A 25483-nucleotide genomic window follows, 5' to 3' on the forward strand; every position below is an offset into this window, starting at 1 on the left:
AGCCCTCCGGTGATGATTCCCCTCTTCGGCAGGGTGCCGGAGGCGATCTCCTGAATCCCCCGAGATGGGATTGGCGGCGACGGCGTCTATGGAAGTATTTCCGTATCGTGGCTCTCGGTAATAGGGTTTTCACGACGGAGAGTTTAAGTAGGCGGAAGGGCAACGCAGGGGGGCGCCCGAGGGGCCCACACCATAGGGCGGCGCGGGCCCCTCCTTGGCCGCGCCGCCTTTTGGTGTCGCCACCTTGTGGCCCCACTTCGTATCCCCTTAGGTCTTCTGGAAGCTCCGTGGAAAAATAAGACCCTAGGCGTTGATTTCGTCCAATTCCGAGAATATTTCCTTTGTAGGATTTCTGAAACCAAAAACAACAGAAAACAGCAACTGGCGCTTCGGCATCTTGTTAATAGGTTAGTGCCGGAAAATGCATAATAATGATGTAAAGTATGTATAAAACATGTGAGTATTGTCATAAAAGTAGCATGGAACATAAGAAATTATAGATACGTTGGAGACGTATCACGCGTTCGTCAGATCGACGTGGACAGAAGGGCGCAGCGTCGCGGCCTGAAATCGCTAGAGCTGGCCGGAGCAAGCCGACGATGGTGGAGGCGATACAAGTCGCTAGGAGAGAAAGGGGATTAGGGCTAGGGGAGAGAGAGAGAGAGAGGTGCGACTGGCGGCCGATGGGCCAAGCCAGGGCGAGCTGGTCCGGTCTAACCGACGGGTTGGCCTAATGTGGTTGATGTTTACCTCCGTCCATCGTGTTGCTTGCTACTGATGATGTTGATGATGTTGTAGATGCCATCGAGATCAGATCCTTGTCACCTCCAATTCCCACAGACGGCGCCAATTGACAAGGTTCTAACTTGTCAATGCCTACAGATTGTAGACTAGGGTTTCACGGAAAGTAGAGGGCAAGTAGATCTCGAAGTTTTCAGCCGAAAAGGTGCTCGACTGCTAAAAACTAGGATTTGTATTGAAAATAATTCGATCCTTTCTTTCTCCCTCGGCTCCCCCTTATATAGGAGGTGGAGCCGAGGTTTTCGTATCATACAAGTTACAAACAGTGAGAGACTCTTTGAGTCCATCCCGTACAATTACAAAACTCTTTATTCCTAATATATCTCTATCTTCCATATCGATGTTTATTGGGCTTCCGAACTTTGTAATCTTTGGGTCGTGGGCCTTCAGTTATCCCCGGGTACCTTATTCGGCAGGCCCATTCGGGGTGCCTATGTTAGTGGGCCTAAGGCATTTTGGTCTTTTGACCAGGTTTTTTTAGAGAAAATTAGGAAAATCCTTAAAGCCATAGGAAAACCCTAAAAGTTAAAGAAAATAGGAACAATACTCTAAAAATATTCTCTATTTAGAAATGAATCTTTAAAAAACTTTTAAACAAAATTCAAAAGAATAGCTATTAAATAAACATATAAAGGAATATCTTTTATATCAACAACCAAGAAAAAGTAATCCTTTAACATAAAAGAAAATATTAAACCAATTTTAATTTCTTGACAAATAAATACAAGATAATTTTAAAACTATCTTTTAAAAGAAATAAAAGTGTTTTATTTGAAAAACACTTCTTTAAAATTTCAAATAGTATTTTATAACCCTAAAGGAGGATAAATAAGATTTAAACTCAACCTTTTCTATTACCCTAACTTGGAAATTCAAAAGTAAAATTTGATGGGGGTAATTACAACTAAAACTCGAAAGCATGCATCATTTGGATCTTTAACCATTGCGCTTATCGGAAAATGATGCTAATTTTCAGAAACTGAGGACTAGGGTCAGTCTAAACAATCCAACTGCAATGCCTTGCAGTGTTCAGGCAAGTTCCTCACTTGCTCATGTCACCTTGATTATGTTTATTAAATTATTTGCAAATTACTATCACTCTTACATTAAAAAGCAAAATATTACTTTTCTAATTATGAATATGACTATGTGGTGGGTAATGGAACCATGGTAGGAGTTTGGTGGAGGTTCCATCGCAATTGGGTTACTCATCTACGATTCTTGCGCCATAATACTCGTGTTAACCATAAGATCTAAAATGGAACGGAGTAGTCAGTTGTATTTCTCCCTTTCGCACATCAACGGACACACTTTACCGGAGCAGTTGCATCCGGGAAGGAGCAATCGTAGTGGTGGGGAACCCTAAAGTCCTCACGGTATCGTGGTCTACGATGGGTTGTAGAAGACTGGTGAAGGTGCTGAGGTCGGAACCTACCTTAGGAGTACGTGGGCCGGCGGGAGCATAGAATGGAGGTCGGACAAAGTAACCGATGAGGATCCAAGACCGGAACTACAATACGGGTGGGTGTGCGGAGTCGCAGCGAAATGCAATGATTGGCTAGGACCTTATACTGGGCCTCACACCAAGGAAGTGTGGACGGGATGAGTTGCCCGGTTGGCCACAATGATAAGTTCTCTTATAGGTAAAGCAACACACCACTGCATAGTGTATCAAATAATGGCTTGTCACTCCCTGTTTCCGGGTTTGGAACTGCGAACGCGACCGGAAAGGAATCCCATGAAGTTCTAGACACCCGGCGAAAGCTGACTGACAAAGTTTTTCAGAATAAAAGCAACTTTTAAAGAAAAATTTATGAAAACTTGCATTGGCCCACGACTTTCTGGTCCATGGCCGTAGTTAGTGCATCAAACACTTCTTTCCCTATAAGGAACTTGCCGAGTACGCTCGTACTCACCCTTCTTTGCTTAGACTACCTGAATAACCCGGAGGAGGCCACTGAAGGAGCTGAATGAGACGTTTGTTATGAAGAGCCAGACCTTTCAGGAGACGTTGAAGGGGCGGATTATATGATTGCCTACGACACAGAGGAGGTCCCTGAAGAAGTAGAGACTTAGGCATCGCATCTAAGTAGTAGTCGAGCAGCACCGAACCCCATAGAATAAAGTTGCTCGAGTAGTTATGGTACTTAGTTTACTTCTACCACTAGCTTATAAGTAAAGTAGAGTTCGACTAAAACTACCGAGTTATCCTCTCTAGATCAAGGAGGAGCTTCACTGTGATGTACATATACGACTTGTAATACTAAGCGAATAAATAAAGGGCCAGCTATATTTTTATTGTAGCACTCTGAAAAATATAATATTTGCGAATTAGTACTTCGCAACTGTTATATCAACAACTGGCCTACTATAACATGCAGTAGCCGGAGAGAAAAAAAAAAGATGGGCAACTAAAATGCCCCGTCCTCCTAAAAAGAAAGAAAATTCCCCGTCCACTTTCCCTCCGAGGCCCCCGGTACAAGCACAAATTTCACATTTGTTTCCTCGGGGCACACAACCACTGCGGCCAGGGACCTGCGCGCAATTTCCTGATTCCTTTCCAATGCTCCCTCCTCTGCCGCGGCGACAGCTCCCCTTTCTGCTCTGCTCTGCTCTGCGCTCATCACACTGTTCACGCACACGCAGCGGGAGCGAGACACAGAGAGGCGCACCCACCTCCCACCACCACCTCCTCATCATCCTCCTCCTCCTGCGGGATTGCTGTTCGTGCCCTCTCCATCCATCCCACCTTCTCCCACCCCTCCACTCTCCTCCTCCTCCTGCGCGATTGCGTAACCCCTCCTCGCCTGCTCCGATTACGCACCGGCACCGGCCCCCTCGATCACGCCGCTCGGCCCTCCCCTCACGCCCGCAACCAGGCCCCTTTCCGGAGGAGGTACCACCATCTCCCTATCTGTTTCTTTCCTTGCGATGTCTCCGGCCGGCGGATTAACCCCGCATTGTTCCTCCCTCCTGGGGTTTAGGGTTTCCGGCTTTCCGCGCCTCTTTTTCTTTCTTTTCTTTTCTTTCCTTTTTCACACGCGCGCGTTCGATCCATCCTCGCCCGCTTCTACAGCCAGCGGTGTTGTGCTAGCAATCGCCCTCGTTTTGGCCGATCCCTTCCAGTTTGGGGTTTTTGCTGGGTCCTACTTTTGAAAAAGCAGCGCGATTTGTACCAAGAATCCTCGGGTTTGTAGCGCGTACAGATGTATCATCTGAAAACAAGCGCAGATACGAGCAGGACGGCTGCTGTGGAAATTTTGGAATGTGGAGGCCATCTGGCCATGGATTCTTGTTTCTGCCCATGAAAAATAAAGCTACAGATTTGGTGACCCCTCTGTTTTTTTTTGCAATAAAGTAGGACGGCATTCGCATCTCTCAGCCCCACCAATTACTTATGTGCGTTCCGTTTAGTTTTGCGACTGTCGAATTGTGCATCTTGAAAGCGATCACTACTTATTAGTGTAGGCAACACACTGCAAATTGATGCGGGTTAATACTGCAGACATCACCTCGTGCAACTTGTGCTAGATTTCAAGGCCTCTGCCGAGAGCACATTTCTCTCATTTTCTATAAGGCGCCGGTGCTGTTTGTTTGAAGCTCTGTACCTGGGCCACATTTCTCGCATTTTTAGATTGTTTATTGTTCATTCAATACGTGTGTTAAGAGTTGATGCCATACCCTGCATTACTTTGCTAACATACTCTTCTCCTCTGTGAACCAGTTGCTGGCACGAGAATGGGATGCAAAGATGATGACCTGGCCAACCAGCGGCAGGATGTTGCTGCTGCTGAATACGAAGAAGGCAGTGAAGAAGAAGAAGAAGAAGAGCCGTTTGAACGTGTGTTCTATGATGATGATTACGACGGCGACAGTGATGCTGAGCCAGAAACGCAAGCTGTGGATCCTTGTGATGATCATCATTTACCGCAAGAGGAGGAGGAGGCTACTGCAGAGGAACCTTGTGATGGCGCCGCTCCACCGCAAGGTGAGGATGCCAGCGACGAGGAACCTTTTTATTCTGAACTCCGCGATGAGGAAGAAGACAGTGGCGAGGAGGACTCGTTTCATGCCGAGCCTTTCACCGATCCCGTGCGCACTGCTCGCAGCACTAAAAGGAAGCAGCTCTACGAAGTGGAGCCATATGATGATCAGGTGGCTCGTGAGGAGGAGTTTGTTAACAAGAGGTTCAGTGCTGTGCAGGCTGTCAGGAAGGAACAAAAGAAGCCAGAGGCCCTCAAACGGGTGCTGAGAAAGGGTGGCAGCAAGGTACTACCAGTGATGGATGAAATGGAAGTCAAGCCGTTCAAGAAACGACTGTCTGTCAGGTTTGCTACTGATGTATCCTGTTACACATACAACACTGAAAGTTTTGGTGCTGCCAAGTTGGAGAAAAGGAAAGCTCAGTTTGATGACCAGGACAGCCACTTGTGTAAGAGGCAAGAACACATGCTCTCTTTGCCTCAGGATGTCGGAAAGCTGAAACAAGTTGATGACACTAACCTGTATGTGGGTAAGCTGCCAGCTTCTGTGTCCTCTAGCAGGCTCCTTGAGTTATTTCTTCCTTTCGGACGAATTACTCGATATAAAGTTGTGGATGATTGTTTCACTGGTGTAAGCCTGGGACACGGCTTTGTGAAGTATGCTGATCCTAATAGTGCAGCATCAGCTATTAAACGCATGAATGGGCGCCTGGTTGATGGGAAAACATTAGAGGTTAGAGCAGCTCGTGTTCCACCATCAGTACCCAATCCATCTATGCACTCTGTGTCAGAAGCTGGCAGTCTGTCCTCGAAGGAAATTGACACGAGTGCCTTGTATGTCTCCCACCTCCCCTTATCCATGGACGAGCTAAAGCTACTCGAGCATTTTCAGCCTTTTGGTGAAGTAACTGCTATAAAGGTACCCAGAGATCACACGACAGGTTTAAGCAAAGGATATGGCTTTGTGAAATACTCTGATTCTCATCATGCAGCTCAGGCCATCACCCATTTGAATGGAGTTATGGTTGATGGTGGAAAGATCGAGGTTCGAGTGGCCGGCAGCCCTCCAACACTGTCAAATTCAGCCGTGGGATCACACATCAATACCAGAACCACCAAGGAAATCGACATGGCCAATCTATATGTCTGCAACATTCATGCATCCATTGACACAAATAAGTTGGTTGACCTTTTCTTGCCATTTGGTAAAGTCACCCATGCGAGAGTGGCAGCTGACCAAGGCACTTGTACAGGTAATGGATATGGCTTCGTCAAATTTGCTGATCCTCAATGTGCTGCCGAGGCTATTGCAGTAATGAATGGAGCACTGATTGAAGGGGAGGCATTAACTGTCAGAGTCGCAGGCCTTTCATCATCAGCATCCAGCTCAGCTGTACAAGGCTCTCCTCCAGAAATCAACAAATCTAGACTGTACGTCACTAACCTTCCACGGTCCATGAATGCCGATAAGCTGGTTAAGCTTTTCGTGCCCTTTGGCCAGATCAGCAAAGTCGTGATGGATGTGGAGTATAGCCTAGTGTATTATGCAGATATAGCCTCAGCAGTCACAGCTGCCAAAAACATGGATGGGTACCTGATTGATGGACAGAGGCTAGCAGTCAGGAGATCGGACTCTTGTGTAACCAATGCAGGAGAGCATGCTTTATCAGAGTCAGCTGTCAAGCCCATGAAAGAAATTGATATGGCCAATCTGTTTGTTGGCAACATCCCACCAATCGTAACTGCTGATCAGTTGGTCGAGCTTTTCCGACCATTTGGACGAGTTGTGCAAGCTAGGATGTTTCAACATAAGGGGTATGGGATGGTTAGGTATGAAAGTCCTTCATCTGCTTCTGCTGCAATTGATCATATGGATGGTTACCAAATTGGAGGACATGCCCTGGTTGTGAGAGTAGCAGGCCTTCCTAATCCTAAGGATTTCAGTGCTGCAACAAATTCTCTAGCACCACAGATGTCTGGCAATGAGCAGAGACAAATTGACATGACCAACCTATATGTGTGCCGCCTCCCGCTCTATATGACAACCGAAAAGCTAATCGAAATCTTCCTACCATGTGGCCAAATCACTCAAGCAAAGGTAGTGGTTGATCGATACACTGGTGTGAGCAAGGGATTCGGATTTGTCAGATTTGCTGATACTTATGGTGCTGCTGTGGCACTCACTCACATGAATGGCTACCCACTGGAGGGGCACATCTTGGAGGTTAGAATAGCCGGTGTTCATCCTAGTGCTATGGGCAGCTACATGACACATCTCTACTCCCAGTTGACATTCCCAGACCCCTCAACGATGGCGGTTGGAGTACCAACATCGTATTGGCCGCACTATTGTGCTGAATCAGCATGCGCCACGTCAGCCGAAAACCAGGGGCAGGGAACTAGACCTGCAACTGACGCTTCTTCTCAAACCTCTCAGCAGGAAGGCTTGCCTGAATCTACCGAGAAAGATAGTTCTTCTGCATCAAGCTCAAGCCATGTCAGCCACCCTTCTCAGCTACAGTCATCAGCAGGTTGGGCTGGTCCGCCTGGCTTTGAACCTCGTGCCGTCTGTTCTCAGGAACCGTCTGTAGGCTGGGCTGGTCCGCCTGGATTTGAGCCCCATGCCATGCCCAAGAAAGACCTTGGCACCGTGATGAATCCTTCCCAGCCTTGTTCCAAGGTTCATTTGGCACAGTCAGAAGGCGGCCAGAAAAGGCATTCGGTTGTCTAGCGCCATGATCTGCTTCAGGGCCCTTATGATAGACTGTACGGAGCCCTTGTCGTGAGATGAAGACCTTGCTTCAGTAGCTTTGGTATTACTTTTGGAAAAAATACTAGTCTAGTATCATTGGGTTTAGCTTAGTACTTAACTAGTAGAATTGGGTAGTTGAGCTGGCTGGGAAAAGGAAAACCATGTCGGTGTAAATGTAATGTTAACCTGCATATGGCATCTTTGCATTGTTATTTGTGATGCCAACTGATGACCACCACTTCAGTTAAGACTTGAGAGGATCTAGGTTCCATGCTATCTTGATGTCTCTGCATTGCTTGCTGGTCTGCTACTATTCTAAAGCTATTTGTTCAGTTAAGTATCACTACTGTTCTGTCTCAAGGGGAAAAAAGTGCACCAGTTGAGTTTACTCATAATATGATGAATTCATGTGTGGATGCTGAATTTTGCTGGTTTTCTGTTGGTGATCTGTGTGCTCTTGGCCAGAGATTTTTGCAAATTAGTCATGGCACTATTCACTAAGAAATTATTATGTTTAGTGTGTGTACTGCAATTTTAAGTTTTCAATTGGACTTCAAATAGTTCTTCTTCCAGGTTTGGATGTTCCATTCCTCCTTCAGTATTACCATTCCGGCCTTCCCAAGTTTCAGTAGCATATAGACTTACAATATTTTGCCTGTGAACTTGTCGATTTTGCAGAATGTAGCTAATAGGTGCAGTATAAAATCGTGGCACAATTTCATCATATCAAAGTCAAACATCCAGCATAATAGAAGAAGCGTAAAGTTTCATTCCATTTGGGAGGAAGTGGAGTCCCTATCATGAACAATAGTAGACGACTATAAAGATTCTAACAGAGATTGTACTGTTCCTTCAGGTAGTCTTAGTCTGAAGGCAGAACTGGCTGAAATAGAGCTTGATTTTCTCATGTCGACCCAAAGGCTTGCAAATTGCAGCGAGCTATGCAGTATTTCCTTTTACTAACCTTTAATGAAGTTTATTTACACTATTCTTATTTAATTGCTGATGAGTACTTTAGAGAACTGAGGTTTCTATTTTAAGAAAAATTATACAAGTGTAGAAGCAGTCCAGTAGACTTTTTATTGGTCTGGGCACCATGAATTTGCAGGTAGGAAAGATCGATTTTGTTGTCTAATCTCAGGTCTATCCCGTTTGGCTTGCAGCTTATTTCGTTGCTTGTTCATGCATTGTAAACTGGGTACATAATATGGCATCTCTTCATTCGAAATGAATTGTTAGAATCACAGTTTCAGATGATCCATCTGTGCCTTTATTGGGCATTAGCATGCTTGTTTGTATTCTTCTGATGCATTAGCAGACTAGCAGAGCACCTGAAGCTTCGTTTTTCCTTCTTCACTGCCTCGGCCAGTCACTGGGGGTGTTGATGACACAGGTAAAACAGCTGCAGACAGATGCATCCAAGGAGATCTGCAACTATGATCTGAATTTTTTGATGCTTGGTGCTGGAAATCTAACATGAATTGCTGCTACATCAGGTCGGGACTCAGGTCGGCATCGATAAGCTCGCTGGGACGTGTGGCCACTGGCCACCCACTAGGACACCTGTTCCTGGGAGGGTACATTTTACAGTCTTCTCAATTTCATTCTAAGACTTGATTCATCATTTTGTTGTTATAGTAATCATTACAAGCATTCCGACTACCTTGTTTTCTCACTCGAGGAAACATGTCATATTAAGACACAGCCAGAAAAAAAAAACGTTTATGTGATCAATACTTAGTTTATAAGCATTCTCATTCCCATTTGATGCTGGTAAATTAGCATGCGAACAACAGAGTGTCGTGCCATTCTTGTAACTCCTATTCTTCTTTCGGGTCATACGTATCAGGTTTTGAGTTTTCACCTGCAAATGCTCCATTTTACATGAATTTTACTCCTCTGTAAAGTTATGTGTTACTGTTACAAATATACTGGGTATCTCTTAGGTTTACAGCCATGGTATTGTTTTTCTAGTATCCTGTTCATGAATAGATTGCCAATTGTGCAGAACCGAGATGTTTGCTTCGCATTAAGAGAATCAAATAAGCCAATTCAGCCATGCATCTGAAAAATCAAATCCTAAGCTGACCTTCACATTAAACCAAAACATAATAACTTGGTAATCTTTCCTAGCTATCTCCAGATGATCTTACAAACCGGTAAGGCGACAACACATCATTTTTCATATGATTCGGCACTAACTTGAAATCAAGAGACACCAATCTCTTTTTTTGGTTTTTTCTTGTGATTATGTACAGGTAAAACTCCATTCAACCGAAACTTCATGAATGGACTTCACTTTGTGCTGGCATTGCCAGCTTCCAAGGCCTTCTCCTTGATGTCTGAATTTCTTCAACTTCTGACAGAAAGAGTTTCAAACTAGAAGAAAGAATGAAAGGAGGTCACTTTGTGCTCCTGTGACCTGATGAAGCCATGAGCGTTGCTACAGCGGCGATGAACATGAGAAGCATCAACGCAAGCAGTGTGTAAGTTTTCTTCGACGACTTCCGGTACTCCCCGAATAGCAGGATGCCCCAGAATGTGCTCACAAGTGGCAATGCCTGATGAATAGCAATGCTGAAGCAGTTAGAATCGTAGGTACAGAAATGTTTCCTTGTTTCTCTGAAGATCTGTAAGTTGCTACCATCTTAAAAGTAAAATATTATATCTCTGACCACAACCTATGTTTGAGATATTCAATATTTGTTTAACGTTTTCAATCGCAGATTGCAAAAATGGTGGGCTTCTCTTTTGATGTAAATAGATAAAACGATATTGAGTAGACAAACCTGAACAGCATCAGCAGCAGCATAACCAGCAGCCTGACCACCCATGAACTGGAAGCCATTGCCAAAACCGCAAAGGAAGCCGGCAAGAAGAGCCCACTGCCTGCCTTCCCAGTCATTCAGATATGCCTTGAAGGATGACTTGGGCACGCCAGCCCTTGGATGGTAGAGGAACAAGATGTTCAACCCGATACCGACAACAAAACACGAGATGGAGAAGTAGAAGAAGGCAGTGTAAACCACCAGATGCGGGACACCATCTTTCAGGGTGTGCCACTGGTCATTGGTGGCTAGGTTGATTGCTGGGGAGAAGAGAGAGAAGCAGATGCCAGAGAAAAAAACTATCCCAAGCCCTATGTAGGTACTCGACCCAAATACCTGGAAAAGTAGGAAGTTTTACCAGGTTAGTTTAGTGGTGTTGCGATGACAATTATGCATCTCTTTTGAGAACACGGTTCAGAACAGAGGTCAAATACTATCTGATAGTTCTACAATGATGATGATATGAAAGTTACACGTTTACCTTAATTGAACGCCGCTCCTCGAGTTCAATTAGGTATTCTGCAGTTCCCGCTTCAGCTTTGGTGGCATAGTCAGCCGAAGCTCCATTCTCCATGTCCTTAGGAGCATCTGAAATATGCATAGTTAAGAATTAAAGTCTAGAACTGCAATTTATTTAGAGTGCCAGTAGTTCATACAATCATTGCCCCATGTATGATACCTTTGTCTATAACTTGTTTGCCTGTCTCCGTACCTCCATCTTTCCTGTAAAATTACACATTATAATGATCAGAGCAGCAAATATAAGACTTAAAATAGTTTAAATACTGAAGACCTAACAGAGTTAAGTTAAAAAGTGGGTAAGGCGATTTGGTTACTCGGCATGGCAAAAGATGTGAAAGAAAGTGGGAACAACTTACCCAAGTTTGTAGCTATTTGTGGATTCACTTAGTTTCTTTTCATTATCAGCTGCATTGGAAGCGTGGACAAGAGAGCCAAGGATGACTGCAACAAGGAAGCACCCCACTCCAGTGAAAAGAATCTCTGCTCTGTTGATGCGATCGTCCAGGAAGTAATTCAATGTTGTGCCTGGAAATACAACATACAACTTGACGGATTAAATATCCAAGAAATAGAGAGACGGCCCATGCCCATAATTCATCAGATTCTTTGAGGGCATATGATCATTAATAGAAGATCCAACAGTGTGTTTGCAGTAGCTACTGAATTATTTGGAGATAATCTCCAGAGATCAAGAATCTTGTCCTTCTACCATGAACGATGTTATTTTCTAGAATATGATGAGTGCTTTTATTGACATCAATTGCTGGCATTTTCCAGCTCCCTGAATGTAGATAACATTTCTTGATAATGAGCTGACCACGATTAGCACGCCAATTCTTATGAAACAGCTTGAACTATTTTATGTAAAAACAACCAACTTGAGGTGTCATATAATGAGTGCTAAATAATCGCGTCCCTCCTGTAATTCTCAATAAGTATAGACTGTGAGCAGGAATTCTTGGCCTCAAATGTATAATCAGAAGAATAAGCAGCAAACTGTAACAACAATATCCACGTAACTTTAACTAGTAGAGGAGATCAAGTTTACCTATTACAACAACCATGCTTGAGCTGATAACCTCAGTGACCGAGAGACCCACATATGCCCAAGCATACTGTGTAGAAAGGTTCCCAATACTGAGAACAACACCCCCTGCCATTGCAAATAAGACTGAAGGCAAGTTGTCCTTCATCACAAAGTTCATTCAGAGTCAGCCAACTGCCAAGGAACAAATTTGATGTGTTAATCGAGAGTTTCTTGCATATTACCAAGATAGCTAACCTGACTGAGCTGAGTGAAGAAATTGGGCATGTTGTGCTTGGGCTCCCCAAGCTGGCCGAAGGTAAGAGCGATGAGGACCGCGGCGAGGAGGTTGGTTATCGAGTAGTCGAGGTAGGTGTGCTGAGGAAGGCGTCCCCGGCGTTCCAAGAGGGTGAGCACGGCTGGCCATGTGCCCAAGAAAAGGAGGGAGGCACACATGATAGCAATGGCACCCCCTTTGTCCTCTATGATGAACATCTTGAGGCCTTGTTTGATGGGCAACAAGGAATTCAGTAGGGTGCCTTCAACCACCTGCAGACATCATGTCAGAGATTTGATTTGGATGTAGATGGCCAACAAAAGCATGGGTTATTCTCTCTCTGCAAAGCTTGCTTGTACGACCTGAATGATTTGGATCTTTATGTTGCAAGAACCAGTAACTTTATGTTGCAAGAACCAGTAACGTCATTACAAAAAAACAGAAAGAGAAAAAACATAGAAGAATCATTCCAGCATCCAGAAGAAATAATCCAATCATAACATCAACAGGGAAGCTGATAAGAAACTAATTACCACAGGCCAGATTATCAAGAGAACTGAAAGAAAAGGAAAAGATCATCCCAAAATCTTGGCAGAACAGACAACAGACGTAAGAAGAGGATGAAGATAGGAGTACCTCGTGGCACGGGACCAAAGAAGTAGCACATGCCAGAGTATGGTCCATAGTGGGGATTTTATAGTGACAAAGCACTAGACCACAAAAGCGGGGTGATCCAATGGGATCTTTCTCACTCAAAGTCCAACTTCATCTGCACGAGTTTGACTCGCACAAGGATCACAGGCTTGCGGCGTCTGGTGACATGGAGATCACACACCAATGAGATGGGGATTTATGCGGAGGAAGAAGAAAAGATATGGAGTGAAGAAAGAGACAACTATGCACCCATCAGCAGTTGAAATAATTGGACAGGTGACAGTGACCTCTAAGCAAATCGAATCATGGGGAATTGGTTAAGTTGGCTCGACGAGTGTGTAAATCACCGAATTGGTCCAAGAAAGTAAGAGGGAGAAGCATCATTGGAAGTGGAGTATTGACCTTGAAGCAGATAAGATCATGCAAGATACAAATGAATGTATGAAAATGAACAAAGCAAACGTGGGAAATAGTGGAGTTAGAGTATCGCACTCATCGGTCAGTTGTAAACAACCCAAACTATCTCTTTCAACTAAGCTGTCGAGGAAAAGAAATGCAAGAAGTGTGGTGATTTCAACAGGAAACTGATACTGGATCTTGTCCCATGAATAACAACTGGATCCAAGGATTCAGCCGCGAATGTAGTGATTCGTGTAAAATGCTGAATGTGTCCAAGATAGTAAACAGGACAAATAATGGAAGTAGAGTATGGCACTCATCGTCTAGAAGATTAAAGAACGCAACCTATCTCTTTCAACTGTTCTGTCCAAGAAACGGAGCATTAACAAAAGGAAAGGAAGAGGGGTTATGATTCCAACAAGAAATGGATGCTACTGAATCTTGCCTTTTTCTCCAACAAGCAAGAAACTAAGAACCGCCCTTTTCTCTTTTCTCCCAGGAACAAGATGGAGTAAAGTGAGACGTGGATCCAGGAATTCGGCGACGAATATGTTGCCAGAAAAGAGAAAACCACGCAACAGTCTCCATCGGATGAATGTGGATGACAACATATTTGCAATCCAAGAAATACATCACAAATGCATGACAAAGAGGTAGGATAAGAACAAATACCTTGTGGAGAAGAGGAAGAACGATCCTCTTCTTCCTTCAAAGGACTCGAGAACTTGTATATGTCCCCCGCCTTGTGCTGATATATATGTTCAGGAGATCAGCGGTGGTTGTTGTGGCTCTCCTCTACAGCTCTACTCCTCCAGCTGATACACACGAGAAACTTGATTAATTAACTGATCATGTTTCTGTTTTATTGTTTAAGTACAGGTGTGCTTAACAATAATCTCCTTTGACTCCGGATTTGGAGTGCGGTTGGACAGATTCCTTCTCCAGATCAGTATTTTTTTTCTTTCGGGGGATTCTCCAGATCAGTACTCGGCTGGGCTGGCCACAAGTCCACCGCGTGAATGTCTCTCGATCCCGACCTTCAAATTTTCCTAGTGGACTGGATCAAGCCACGTCACTCAAGGCACCAGCCATCATCTAATCCCTCACGCGTCGCAAGCAATAAGGCAAAGCTCTCTGCTTTGTTGATTCATCATATATAAAAAATACTCGCTCCATCACATAAAATTTGTCTTAGTTTATCAAATTTTAAATGAATCTATACACTACACATATTAGTGTATAGATAAGCTTAAAGTTTAACAAAGATAAAACATCTTTTATGGGAGGAAGGGAGTACAAGATTATGTTACGAAAGAAGGAGGAGTTTAAAGACTTCAAAATTTTACTCGCTTTTTTAGACCATATTTTATAATTGCTGATGACTTTTACCATATACTATTTGCTACTATAATATAATATATGCGGTATGATTGAAAAAGAAAGTTAGCAAGTGCCAGGGGAGCCCGAATCCAATCCAAGATTAGTTAGCTGCAGAGCGTACAAGCTCGATCAAAAGAGCACCTTAATTTCATTTTTGTAGTAACATCTGGAAAACAGATTAACCAGATTGTATCGCCGTGAAGTTAAGGAGGAATGAATCGTTTGAGATCCACGTTGTGCATGTCACTAGGGAGATCTTTTGACCACTTTGTTCGGAGTGGTCGTTTTGCAATTTTTACAAAGCAGGCGGCGATGATTTTAGGGAGTGCAGTTGTCCAAAGATTCTGAGATAACTAGAATCCTGTTTGAGACCGCGGATCTGGACTGGACGCACTTGGTCACCTATATATACTAGATACTCACTCGATTCATTCTCGCGATTCCTATCTTGAACGGTTCAGTTTGTTGTCACTCGACCGCCTTGGGTGGACGTGCTTGTTTTGCGTGCCTCGGCAAATGCCCAACTTCAACTTTTCTGCCTTGACAACAAAAATTCAACTTCTTTATTTTTTCATTTTCTAAAACTGGTGGTTTTCATTAATCAGAAGGCGAGTTCAGATTACAGTTCGGCATGGCCAAGTCCAACACGCAGGAAGGCAATGACCCATGCAATACACCACCACTGCTACTCACACAGCTCATCTTAGCTAGGCCATGAGAATCAATATGTAGTTGGATGGTTAGGATGATAGTGGCACTCCCAGTTCACCAGATTCTAAATCCTAGATTTGACATTTGTGTCTAACTAAAAAGGCGGAATATTATTCAGTGAGAGATGACGTTTTCATTGACAGCGAGATGCCTGTGGTGACTTCGTCAATCTTAAGACCCGCTGAATCAGTTTCTTGGACTTAGTCTGTCGGAGGTGCTTATAGGGGTAGGGTGTACGTGCGTTTATAGAGGTAAGTGTATGTACATATGTGTAAGCATCTATGTTTGTACTATGTTTTGTAAAAACAAATCTTAGCTAGTTCATGTGCTCAGGATAATATCATGTCTACGAATTTTCTTAGATTGACATATGGAAGTTGCTCTAAGATTTGCTTGATGTCTAGCATAATAATAGTGGTCCTCGAACTATGTGTATCACAATGCGAGAGCTTGGTGAGCTCATGCTTCACCAGGTCTCGCATAATGCACACAACACCGGTACTGTCAGATAAAAGAGGAGTCAGTGCGGCAGTAGAAACACCAGAGTCCTCCAATAACTAGCGTAGCCAAGTTATCTTAGCCGTCAAGAGAGCCATCGCTCGCAACTCAACCTATGCACTCGAACGGGAGACTGTGGTCTGTTTCTTGGTCTTCCATGTAATGAGGGAACCGCCAAGAAAAACACAGTAGGCAGAAAAGGATCGGAGATCCAACGGATCACAAGCCCATGTAGCATCTGAGTAGGCCTGGAGCTGTAAGGAGCTGGAACGGGGAAAGAGAAGGTGATAGGAGATTGTACCACGAAGATATCATAGTACATGAAGAAGGTGACTGTAGTGGACTGTGGTGGGAGCAGACATAAACTGACTCAGAATATGGATAAGATAGGAGATATCGGGACGGGTGACAACAAGGTAGACAAGACTCCCAACCAAGTGACAATAAGGTAGACAAGGCTCTCAACAAGGAGCGACCACCAATGCTAGGCAGTGTGCGTAGAAGCGGCGAAGCACGGGGACACAAGGGGCCCTGGCGCACTAGTAGGTGGGACATGAGCTCGAGCAGGAAGAGCAGGAAGAGCAGAAGGCAAGGCGCGCAATCCGCTGACGAAATTCTTATTGATGGGGAGAACGTGCTGTACATTCTTCAGCTGGATGGTCTTTTCCAAAGTAAACATCAGATTTACTGTACCAACACCATGAATGGAAGCATGTGAGCCGTTTCCCATCAGCACGGAGCAAGTCCTTGCGACCTGATAAGAAGAAAACATGGAAACATCAGAATATACATGTGTATTGGCACCCGTATCAATCCACCAATCAGGAGAAAGGACAGTAGGAGAAATACCATACCCATCGTCCTTCATCTCAGTATCACCAATAACAACATTTAATTTGCGGTCTTGCCGCCGTTTCCACGCTTGTCAAAGTGATTCAGGCAATTAGGAGCCCAATGATCAAGCTCACCGCATACATGGAAAACCCTTTCTTTTTATCAGTCTTCTTCTTGAAGTTGGTTTAGTGTGAGGCCTTGTTCTTGCCATCAAACTTGCATTTGCCTTCAGATTTGTTCTTGTTCTTGAACTTGTGGGATTGGAAGTTTTTCTTCTGTACCACATTGGTACTAGAACCTCCCTCAAATCCTCAAGTGCGTGTGTCTTTTCCTCTCGTCTTTTCTTCCACATGGAGAGACCCAATGAGATCCGAGACAGAAAACTCTTGTCTCTTATGTTTCAGAGAAGTAGCAAAGTTCCTCCACAAGGGAGGAAGCTTGGCAATAATGCCACCGGCCACAAACTTGTACAGTAAGACACACTTGAACTGCTCAAGTTTTTTTGGAAAGCGACTGTATCTCATGAGCTTGCTCAACAACGAAGCGCTCACCAGTCATCTTGTAGTCATAGTATTGCTCCATGACATACAATTTAGTGCTCTCATTCGAGACCCCAAATTTTGCCTCGAGTGCATCCCACACATCCTTACCATGATCAAAAGTAATGTACATGTCAACAATGTTGTCCGCAATAATACTGAAGAGTGTCACCTTAAACATGGCGTCGAATTTCTCGTAAGCTTCCTCCTAAGCAGGAGAAATATCACCCTAAGGTTTGCCTTGAGTGGCGCTATAGCAATTCGGGTTTCGAAACCAGAGAACTACTCTCGTGCGTCATCTCTTATAGGGAGAATCATCAAAGAGAGGCAGAGAGGCGGCCTAGTAGCAGTAGCAACGCCACTTGAATTCATTTGCCTATAATCAGGTTTTTGGATTTTTGAAAATATAAGTAAATTACCATATGAATTAATCTGAATTAATAGTGGAAAAATCATGACTACGAAAACATCAGATAAACTAATCATGCAGATCAGCAGAATATATGAACAAACATCATCTAGACAAGATAAACCAAACACATGTACTCCATGTACTCCGAACAGTAGAACTAGAAACTCTAGTAAGATCTGAAACATGGAGGAGAGAAACACATACGGTCCAGCGTTGGTGGTGGCAGCATCAAGGTCGATGTTGTCTCCCATGTTGAGGTTGCTGAAGAGGTTGTCGATGTCCAGGAAGAAGTTGTCGTTCAGGAACTCGTCGTCGGACGATGTCGTGTTGCCAGTAGTCGTGCGCAAGCGCTTCGAAAAACCTGATTGCCCCTCACCCGTACAGGTCTACGAGAGGCAGAGTTCTGGAGGCCTACTATCTCGTCGGCCGGTGCAGGCCGAAGGACAGGATGAGGAAGTCGAAGGCGGCAGTGCAAAGTACTGGAAAGAGGCGGTCGCATACGTGTCGTACAGGAGGCTAGGGTTTGCGTATGTGCTTATATAATGCGGTTTGGGAAGGTGGGACGCAGCCCACGTTCGAGTCGGTGCAACCACGATCCAGAAAAACCGGAATGGAAACGGCCGCATTAACGCGTCCGTTAATGACTCGTAATAAAGTTCCTGAACAGCAAAAATATAAGCTCGGCTCAGCGAGATCCCGCAAGCCGCGTCATGATGTGTGTGCGTGACGAGGTGAGGCGAGGCGTGGCAAGGTGAGGCGGGCGGCGAAGGAGGAGGAGGAGTGCGCGAGGGCTCTCTCTCTTCTCACTCACTTACTAGAACTAGAAAAACCCACCATATATACCACTCCAACTCTCTCTCAACTAGAAATGTAGGATTAAACTTTAGTCCCACCCCTTGCCATATCCACATGGGCCAAGAGAATTTCTGAATTTGTATATATCGGGACATGGGCTAAGGCGCAAGGCCAAATTCCAGCAGGATTCATCTACAATAAAATCGCCATGTTCAAGGGCATGCTCCTATCGAACCACAGATAAGTAGAGAGAATCACCAGACGGCTGATAGCGCTGACAAAGGTGAGACCACATGTCAGCAACAATACTGAGGCCCGTAAACTCAGAAGTAAACTGTGGCTAAACACTTTGAGAGAGAACTGCAACAGCTTTAGCATCCTCATCACGCCACTGAGTGTAAGTATCTAGTCCATCACGATAGGCACCAAGAATAGCTGAGTAGTCAAGTACATGCTGATCATAAGCTTCATGTGCAACATCCTCAGCAGCCTTGGCTGCCTCCTTAGCAGCCAGAGTAGCATCAGCTGCAAGGACCGATGGCATGGGCGGAGTAGAAGCCATAAAGAAAATATGACACATTGGACAAGAGACCTCACCAGTCATAACACCCCAAAGGTGTAGTCCACGCATATGGATGTGGATGAAGGCAATGTACTCGCCATAGTTGGTCCCATCAAAGATCACCGAGCAGCGAGAAATGCTGACATAGCCCGACAAAGAGGATGTCATAGTGGGACTGTGCTCTCTGATTTTGTTTGGACCAGATTGGGTCAATGCTCAGGAAACAAAATAGATAGAGGAAACTTAGTCATGACCAAGCTTAGAGAGCATTCGGTCGGCGGCCAGATGGTGGCGCGTGGCGGCCAGTCATGGACACGGAGGTGGCCGGGCCAGGCACATCGGTGGTCGGCATGGCCGAGGAGCGCATCGGCCTTGAAGTGTGGCGGCTGTGGCCAGACGATTCAGGGCAGAGACGGCCGATTTGGTATAGAGCCAGCCAAATCGGGAACAATGGAGTATGCCCAGCTCGAGTGAAGAAGACACTAGTAGGAAAACGTTTACCAGTCGTGTGCCAAATTTGGCTACCAGTCTTGGGCCCGGCCTGTCAGTGGTACCTCGCTAGTGGTAATGGCCTACTAGTCACGTGCGCACCCGACACACAACTAGTATGTCAGGTACTAGTCGCGTGCGCATCCGGCACACACCCAATAAGTTATTAGTCGCATGCTCTCGTCTGGTCCGTTGCCACTAAATTTTTTAGCAGTTTAAAGTAAAGCTGGGACCAGCGCCCAGCTGTCCACGTGATTTTTCACAAAACACCCTTAAAACCAAAATAAAGCAATCGAGTCTATGGCATTGACGAGATCTAGGAGAGGAGCAGGTCGTTGGTTGTGGCCATCGTCGGAGAGGAGGTGGTTGTCGTTGTCGCGGAGGAGGTGGTTACCGTCATCGGGGAGGAGGTGGTCACCATCGTCGGGGGAGGAGGTGGTTGCCATTGCCGGAGAGGAGGTGGTCACTGTCATCGTGGAGGAGGTGTTCGTCGTTACCGGGAGGAGGTGTTCTCTGTCGCAGAGGAGGTCTGGTGGTTGCCATCGTCGGAGGAGATGGTCGGCAGTTGCTGGAGAAGAGATGGTGGAGAAGTGAAAGAAGAGGAGGGAAAGAAGGTGGAGAGGGAGAAGGGGAGGAGTGGAGAAGTTGAACAAGTGGAAGAGAATGAGGGTGGAGAAGTATTTTGCCTAATTCGCGCCCATCAACCCAATATATTGAAAGCGGACTGGCAAAGGCACACGCAACCGGTATGGAGATAGCAGTCGCATGCCCCTAAGTGCGCGCTACGGGTACTTTCTGGACCCGAATACAGCCAGGCTTCACATACTTGTCGCGTGCGCTATCCTCCGCTACGCTGACATTACACACGTACCAGTCGTGCGTGTTTTGGCACGCGACTACTAATACCAGCATGTGCGTTTATACAGATGCGCTGTCAATGAGCGTCCCCATATAGAGTTTTTCCTACCAGTGAGAAGACTTCGAGAAATAAGAGGCATCACACTGGTTGGAAAGATCGTCAGTGGTGGGGCAGGGGAGCACGGAGTTGCTAAACCTATATCTCTGATACCATGTTGTAAATGAGCAAAGGTCAAATACCAATACACGCACATGGTGTGTAACGTTTAAATATTCTTTTATAAAATAAAAATATAAGGATATAAAAAAGAAGAAGACTATACATGTCTAACAGTACAAACGTCCCACGCGGGGCAGGGTGCTTCGTGCGCTCGAGGAGTCAATGATCGATCTTTCCTCCATTTTTTGGGCAATCAAGTGCGGTGGCGGGTCTATTTAGGGGAAGAATGCGACTTCAAAGCTTAATTCTGTTTCCGGGTGCGTATGATCCCTCTACCATAAATATATTTTTAAGTTTTAAAAAATTTGGTAAAAAATTTACATATACATCTCCATAATATATGTGTTCGTCAAGTTTCACGAAAAAATATAGTTTTTGTAGTCTACGTGAAAAAGGCAAAATCTGGTGACAAGTCTTTGTTTTAGCATCGAATTTTGTCTTTTTACACACGTCACACGACGAGTCGATTTTTTATGAAACGACTTTGTGAGCGCGTAGCTATGAAGATGTACATGCAAAATTTTGTTTCAAATTTTTTAACATTTCAAAATTATCTCACTTGCATTTAAAATAAAGGGAGCATATGCCTTCTGCATCTTTCTAATCCTACATACATGGGCACTCCTTTTTGGTACGACGAGACGGCGTTGGATTCGGTGGTTCGGGAGTTCCGATCATCTGGAGGATTTTCAGCACGACCAAAAAAACGAAAAACTAATTCTTATACTCATCATTCGAAAACTGCAAACGGGTCCGAGCTACATGTAGCCCTTTATTTTTAAAAATTCAAAATCATAGTTTTAAATTTAAAAAAATCTAAAAAAAATCCTAGATGTAGATAATGCTGAAAATCTCCATGTCAAATGCTTTGTATTATAGACTATACAAAAAAATGACAAAATATGACAGGTTTATAGTTAAAAAATCTGTACTATTCACTATTCTCACTATTCTCAGATCCACACATTTATCATTTTTAACCTAAAGTACTAAGATTTTGCATGTTTGTAGATCGATTTCATCATTGGCTACATCTAGAATTTTTTCCAGAATTTTTTAAAATTAAAAAATATAATTTCTGATTTTTTGAAAATAAAGAGTTACATGTAGCCTAGCCTTCATTTGTCCACTCTCGAGATTCACCGACCTAAAAATTGTACAGTACTCCAAATAACAGACCGTCCATGCGACGTGACATCATTGCACTATGTCCAAATTACAGACCATTCCTCCAACTGTAGCATATGGCTCCGCTGATCGTTGCACGAGGAGGATCAGGTTACGATACTGTACTGTACTATAGCATAATTAACTTCATCTGACGCTCCCCAAGGTCCGGGCGGACAGGGATCCAGTGACTTGAGGTTCACAAGGCACGCCGTGCCTCGAGGCCCACATCCACCCATCCAAGCAAAATCCAACGGCCACCAGTCAAACAAGGCCAAATGAATCAGTTCAACACCATCTTCCTCACGAGTCACAACTCAGCCATCGGGATCCATCGATGCGGGGAGGGTGGAGCTCTGCTGGTGCCATCCCGACGAGCTCCTCCGGGGAAGCAACTTCGACGGGCTCCTCTGGGTAGCCGCGGTGAAGAAAACGGCGCCCGAAAGCTGCTCCGCCGCCACTCCGACATGTTGGTCCACGTAGCAACGACGCCCCCTCCGCTCCGCTCCCGCGACTTTTTCTCCATCGCAGCTACCCAGAGGGAGCTTTCCGATGCCTCCAATGGCACCCTCCAACGCCCTCCTCTGTCCTCCTTGGGCCATCTGCTCCCATACACAGAGCGTCCTGGAGCTGCTTGCCAAGATGCAGAGCACAACAGTCTAGATTGTGGTTTCTGTCAAATTACGAAGCAAATTCATGTATACCAAGTCTTTTCGCGTAATTACAGAGCATAGTTCTGTTAAATTGGAGAGCAAGCATCACTCAATTAACAGCACTTGAACTGAAAATCGAACTGTATCACGCGGGTTACATTTGCTCATATAGAAACCAGTGATGGAGGAGGTAATCAGGAAGGTGGTGGCTCTGTCTTCCTCTCTTCCATTAACGCTGGGTATCCTCCCGGCGGCGTGGCCGTCGTCGGCTCTCCGCCCTGCCGGCTGGCCGACGCGGCCTGCCTTCCTCTTCACGACAGCGGGGCAGGTCCACTTTCCCCGTCTGTGGCGGCCCATTCCTGTCCTCCATGGTAACCGCGTCCCCTTCTCTCCGGCAGCGGCGAGCTGCATAGGACGAACTCTTGTTTCCCCTCTGCTCCAAGAGTCTGTGTTGACTTGGGTTCATTGCTTGCTGGCCGGTGGATTTGTTTGGACGGGTGGATGTAGGCCTCGAGGCACGGCGTGCCTTGTGAACGTCAAGGCACTGGATCCCTGTCCGGTCCGGGCCATGACACTGTCAGAGCGGCTTCCTGTGCGCGGAGGAGGCCATGAGCACGGCCATGGCGACGACGAACATGAACAGCATGCTCGCCAGCAGCGTGTACGTCCTCCTCGACGACCTCCGGTACTCCCCGAATAGCACCACCCCCCAGAACGTGCTCACCAGCGGCAGCGCCTGCACCGAGTCCGCCGCCGCGTACCCGGCCGCCTGCCCGGCCATGAACGTGAACGCGTTGCCCAGCCCGGACACCATTCCGGCAAGCAGAGCTAGCTCCCTCCCCTCCCAGTCGCTGATGTACGCCCGGAGCGAGGACCGGGGCACGCCGGCCATGGGGCGGTACAGGAACCAGGCGTTGAGCGCCAAGCCGACGACGAAGGAAGAGAGCGAGAAGTAGAAGAATGCCGTGTACACCACCAGGTGCGGCACGCCGTCGCGCAGCGTGTGCCACTGGTCGTTCGTCGCCAGGTTAAACGCCGGCGCGAACAGCGAGTAGCACACGCCCGCGAAGGTGACGATCCCCAGGCCAACCATCGTGTTGGATCCAAGTACCTGAACATGACAGGGTCGTTCATCTCCTCGTTAGCAACAGAAGCTATATGTTCTTTCAAAAAAAAAAAGATACATGTTCTTTCATTGTTCTGAAAATCTCGTTAGCACAAGAATAAGATACATGTTCTTTCATTGTTCTGAAAATTTTGTGACTGTAAGTGATGTTGTTCAGTACATGTCTTGTCATTGATTTGCTCGTTTTTGCAGTAAGAACATCACTTAAACTTGTTACGAACTTAAACTTGCTATTTGTTCAGGTGCTTACTTTGATTGATCTTTTGTCCTCGAGATGAATAAGGAAATCTGCCGTTCCTGCCTCAATTTTCTCCACGGCCCTTGGTACATCCGGCTTTGCTTCTTCACAATCCTTTGGTTCCTCTGTCCATTGAAAGATCATTACGGCCAGTAGCTGTAAGCTCAGTCTCCTATTAATGACAAAGATGGTTCATTGATCTGAGTAGTAGTAGTAAACTATAGTAAGTACCTTCTTCAAGGAGGTGTCTGGTAAGCTCTTCCTTTGCAGTGTTCCTGTGGAGAATTCAATAAATGTTCTTCAGATGCAGTCTACTGTAATGGCATAATACTATGCTTCAGGTATCTACATGTATAATAACTTGTTCCTCAAAATATTCAGATAACTAAATGTAAAATTTAGTCATTGATTTCACCACACAGTGTTGGGGAGTAGGCAGAGAATTGTACCCAGTAAAGTTTCTGGAGTTCGATAGCTTCTCCTGGTTGTCAGCAGCATTGGAAGAGTGAACAAGAGAGCCTAGGCAGGCTGCAATCAGAAAGCATCCGACCCCGGGGAAGAGAACCTCCGCCTTGTTGATCCGACCGTCGAGAAAATAGTTCAGTGTTGTCCCTGGAAGATGATTTCAGGCAAATATCTTAGGATTTCGATTATTCATGCTGGAACCGCTGCAGCCTGAAACATTCGTGTCTGGAGACTGGAGAGTAATAGAGCCATCAGTGTACCTATGACAACTTTCAGACTTGAGGCCATGACCTCGGTGACCGTAAGCCCGACGTATGCCCAGCCGTATTGCGTGGCCAGCGTTCCGAGGGTGATGAAGACGCCGCCCGCAATGGCGAACATGATCGACGGCCAGTTATCCTGACATTATTCAATTGACAGTTTAGACATTTGCGCTACACGAGAAAATTCTGAACAAAATCCTGATGCATGCAGACGCATGTCAATTTCTGTCCTACCGATGTAGTACATTTTTTGGCGAGAAATGTTGACAAGTTTAACTAGGATAATTTACCTGGGTGAGCTGGGTGAGGAAATTGGGTGTCTCCGGCGTGTCTCCGCCGATCTGGCCGAAAGTGAAGGCGACCAGCACTGCGGCCAGGAAGTTGCTGATGGAGTAGTCGAGGTACGTGTGCTGCGGCAGGCGTCCCCGGCGCTCCAGCACGGCGAGGACGACCGGCCAGGTGCCCAGGAGCACCAGGGCCGCTGCCATCAAGCCGATGGCTCCGCTGATGTCCTTCACCAGATACATCTTTGCGTGGTAGGCAGCGGCGGCGAATCAAGGAAGACGGTGCAAGCGGCAGACCTATACCTGGTTCAGAAAACTATGCCGTCAGGCATGGCAGACAGTACAGCTTCTAAAACACGAAGTAAATCAAAGAAAAACACGGTTTTCAGTTCGATTCAGCACAATACGTAGAGGCAGGGTTGCAGATCGAACTTTTTTCTTGAAAAAACTAACTCTGATCCAAAAATCAAACACTATAACCACTTCTGTCCAGTTTTGTAAAATTCATATCTTAAGTTTTATCCGTCGGATTTCGACAAACCCTATACCGTTGGAATCAGCAAATCACGTAGATCATGTTAGACATTTTGCGTGGCAGTTTCGCCCACTTTATTTTCGCGGTATTCCTTTGATCCGTAACATTGTCTATAAAATAAATCCTACCAACTTTTTTCGAGAGATTCTTTTGGCGATACGCTTGTAATGGAATTCTCTACAACTTTCGTGTAGAAAGTTCTTCCATCCGGAAA

General features: G+C 45.5%; 3 protein-coding genes across 3 annotated transcripts; 1 reads left to right on the top strand and 2 right to left on the bottom strand.

Moving 5' to 3' along the window:
• Positions 1–3507: 3507 nt before the first annotated feature.
• LOC127299517 (uncharacterized) lies at positions 3508–7901 on the top strand. The gene is made up of 2 exons (XM_051329487.2): positions 3508–3697; positions 4526–7901. Exon 2 carries the CDS (start codon positions 4540–4542, stop codon positions 7513–7515), a length of 2976 nt encoding a protein of 991 aa, XP_051185447.1. The 5' UTR covers positions 3508–3697; positions 4526–4539; the 3' UTR covers positions 7516–7901.
• A 1700-nt stretch (positions 7902–9601) lies between these two features.
• LOC127299518 (ureide permease 1) lies at positions 9602–13040 on the bottom strand. The gene is made up of 8 exons (XM_051329488.1): positions 12824–13040; positions 12169–12459; positions 11935–12073; positions 11243–11411; positions 11044–11087; positions 10846–10952; positions 10326–10700; positions 9602–10097 (listed from the first exon to the last, which is right to left on the bottom strand). Exons 1-8 carry the CDS (start codon positions 12869–12871, stop codon positions 9939–9941), a joined length of 1332 nt encoding a protein of 443 aa, XP_051185448.1. The 5' UTR covers positions 12872–13040; the 3' UTR covers positions 9602–9938.
• A 9881-nt stretch (positions 13041–22921) lies between these two features.
• LOC127299519 (ureide permease 1) lies at positions 22922–25067 on the bottom strand. The gene is made up of 6 exons (XM_051329489.2): positions 24741–25067; positions 24448–24586; positions 24172–24334; positions 23954–23997; positions 23735–23847; positions 22922–23469 (listed from the first exon to the last, which is right to left on the bottom strand). Exons 1-6 carry the CDS (start codon positions 24975–24977, stop codon positions 22936–22938), a joined length of 1230 nt encoding a protein of 409 aa, XP_051185449.1. The 5' UTR covers positions 24978–25067; the 3' UTR covers positions 22922–22935.
• Between the last annotated feature and the right edge of the window lie 416 nt (positions 25068–25483).

Source organism: Lolium perenne, chromosome 5, assembly GCF_019359855.2.
Source record: "Lolium perenne isolate Kyuss_39 chromosome 5, Kyuss_2.0, whole genome shotgun sequence".
NCBI lineage: Eukaryota > Viridiplantae > Streptophyta > Magnoliopsida > Poales > Poaceae > Lolium > Lolium perenne.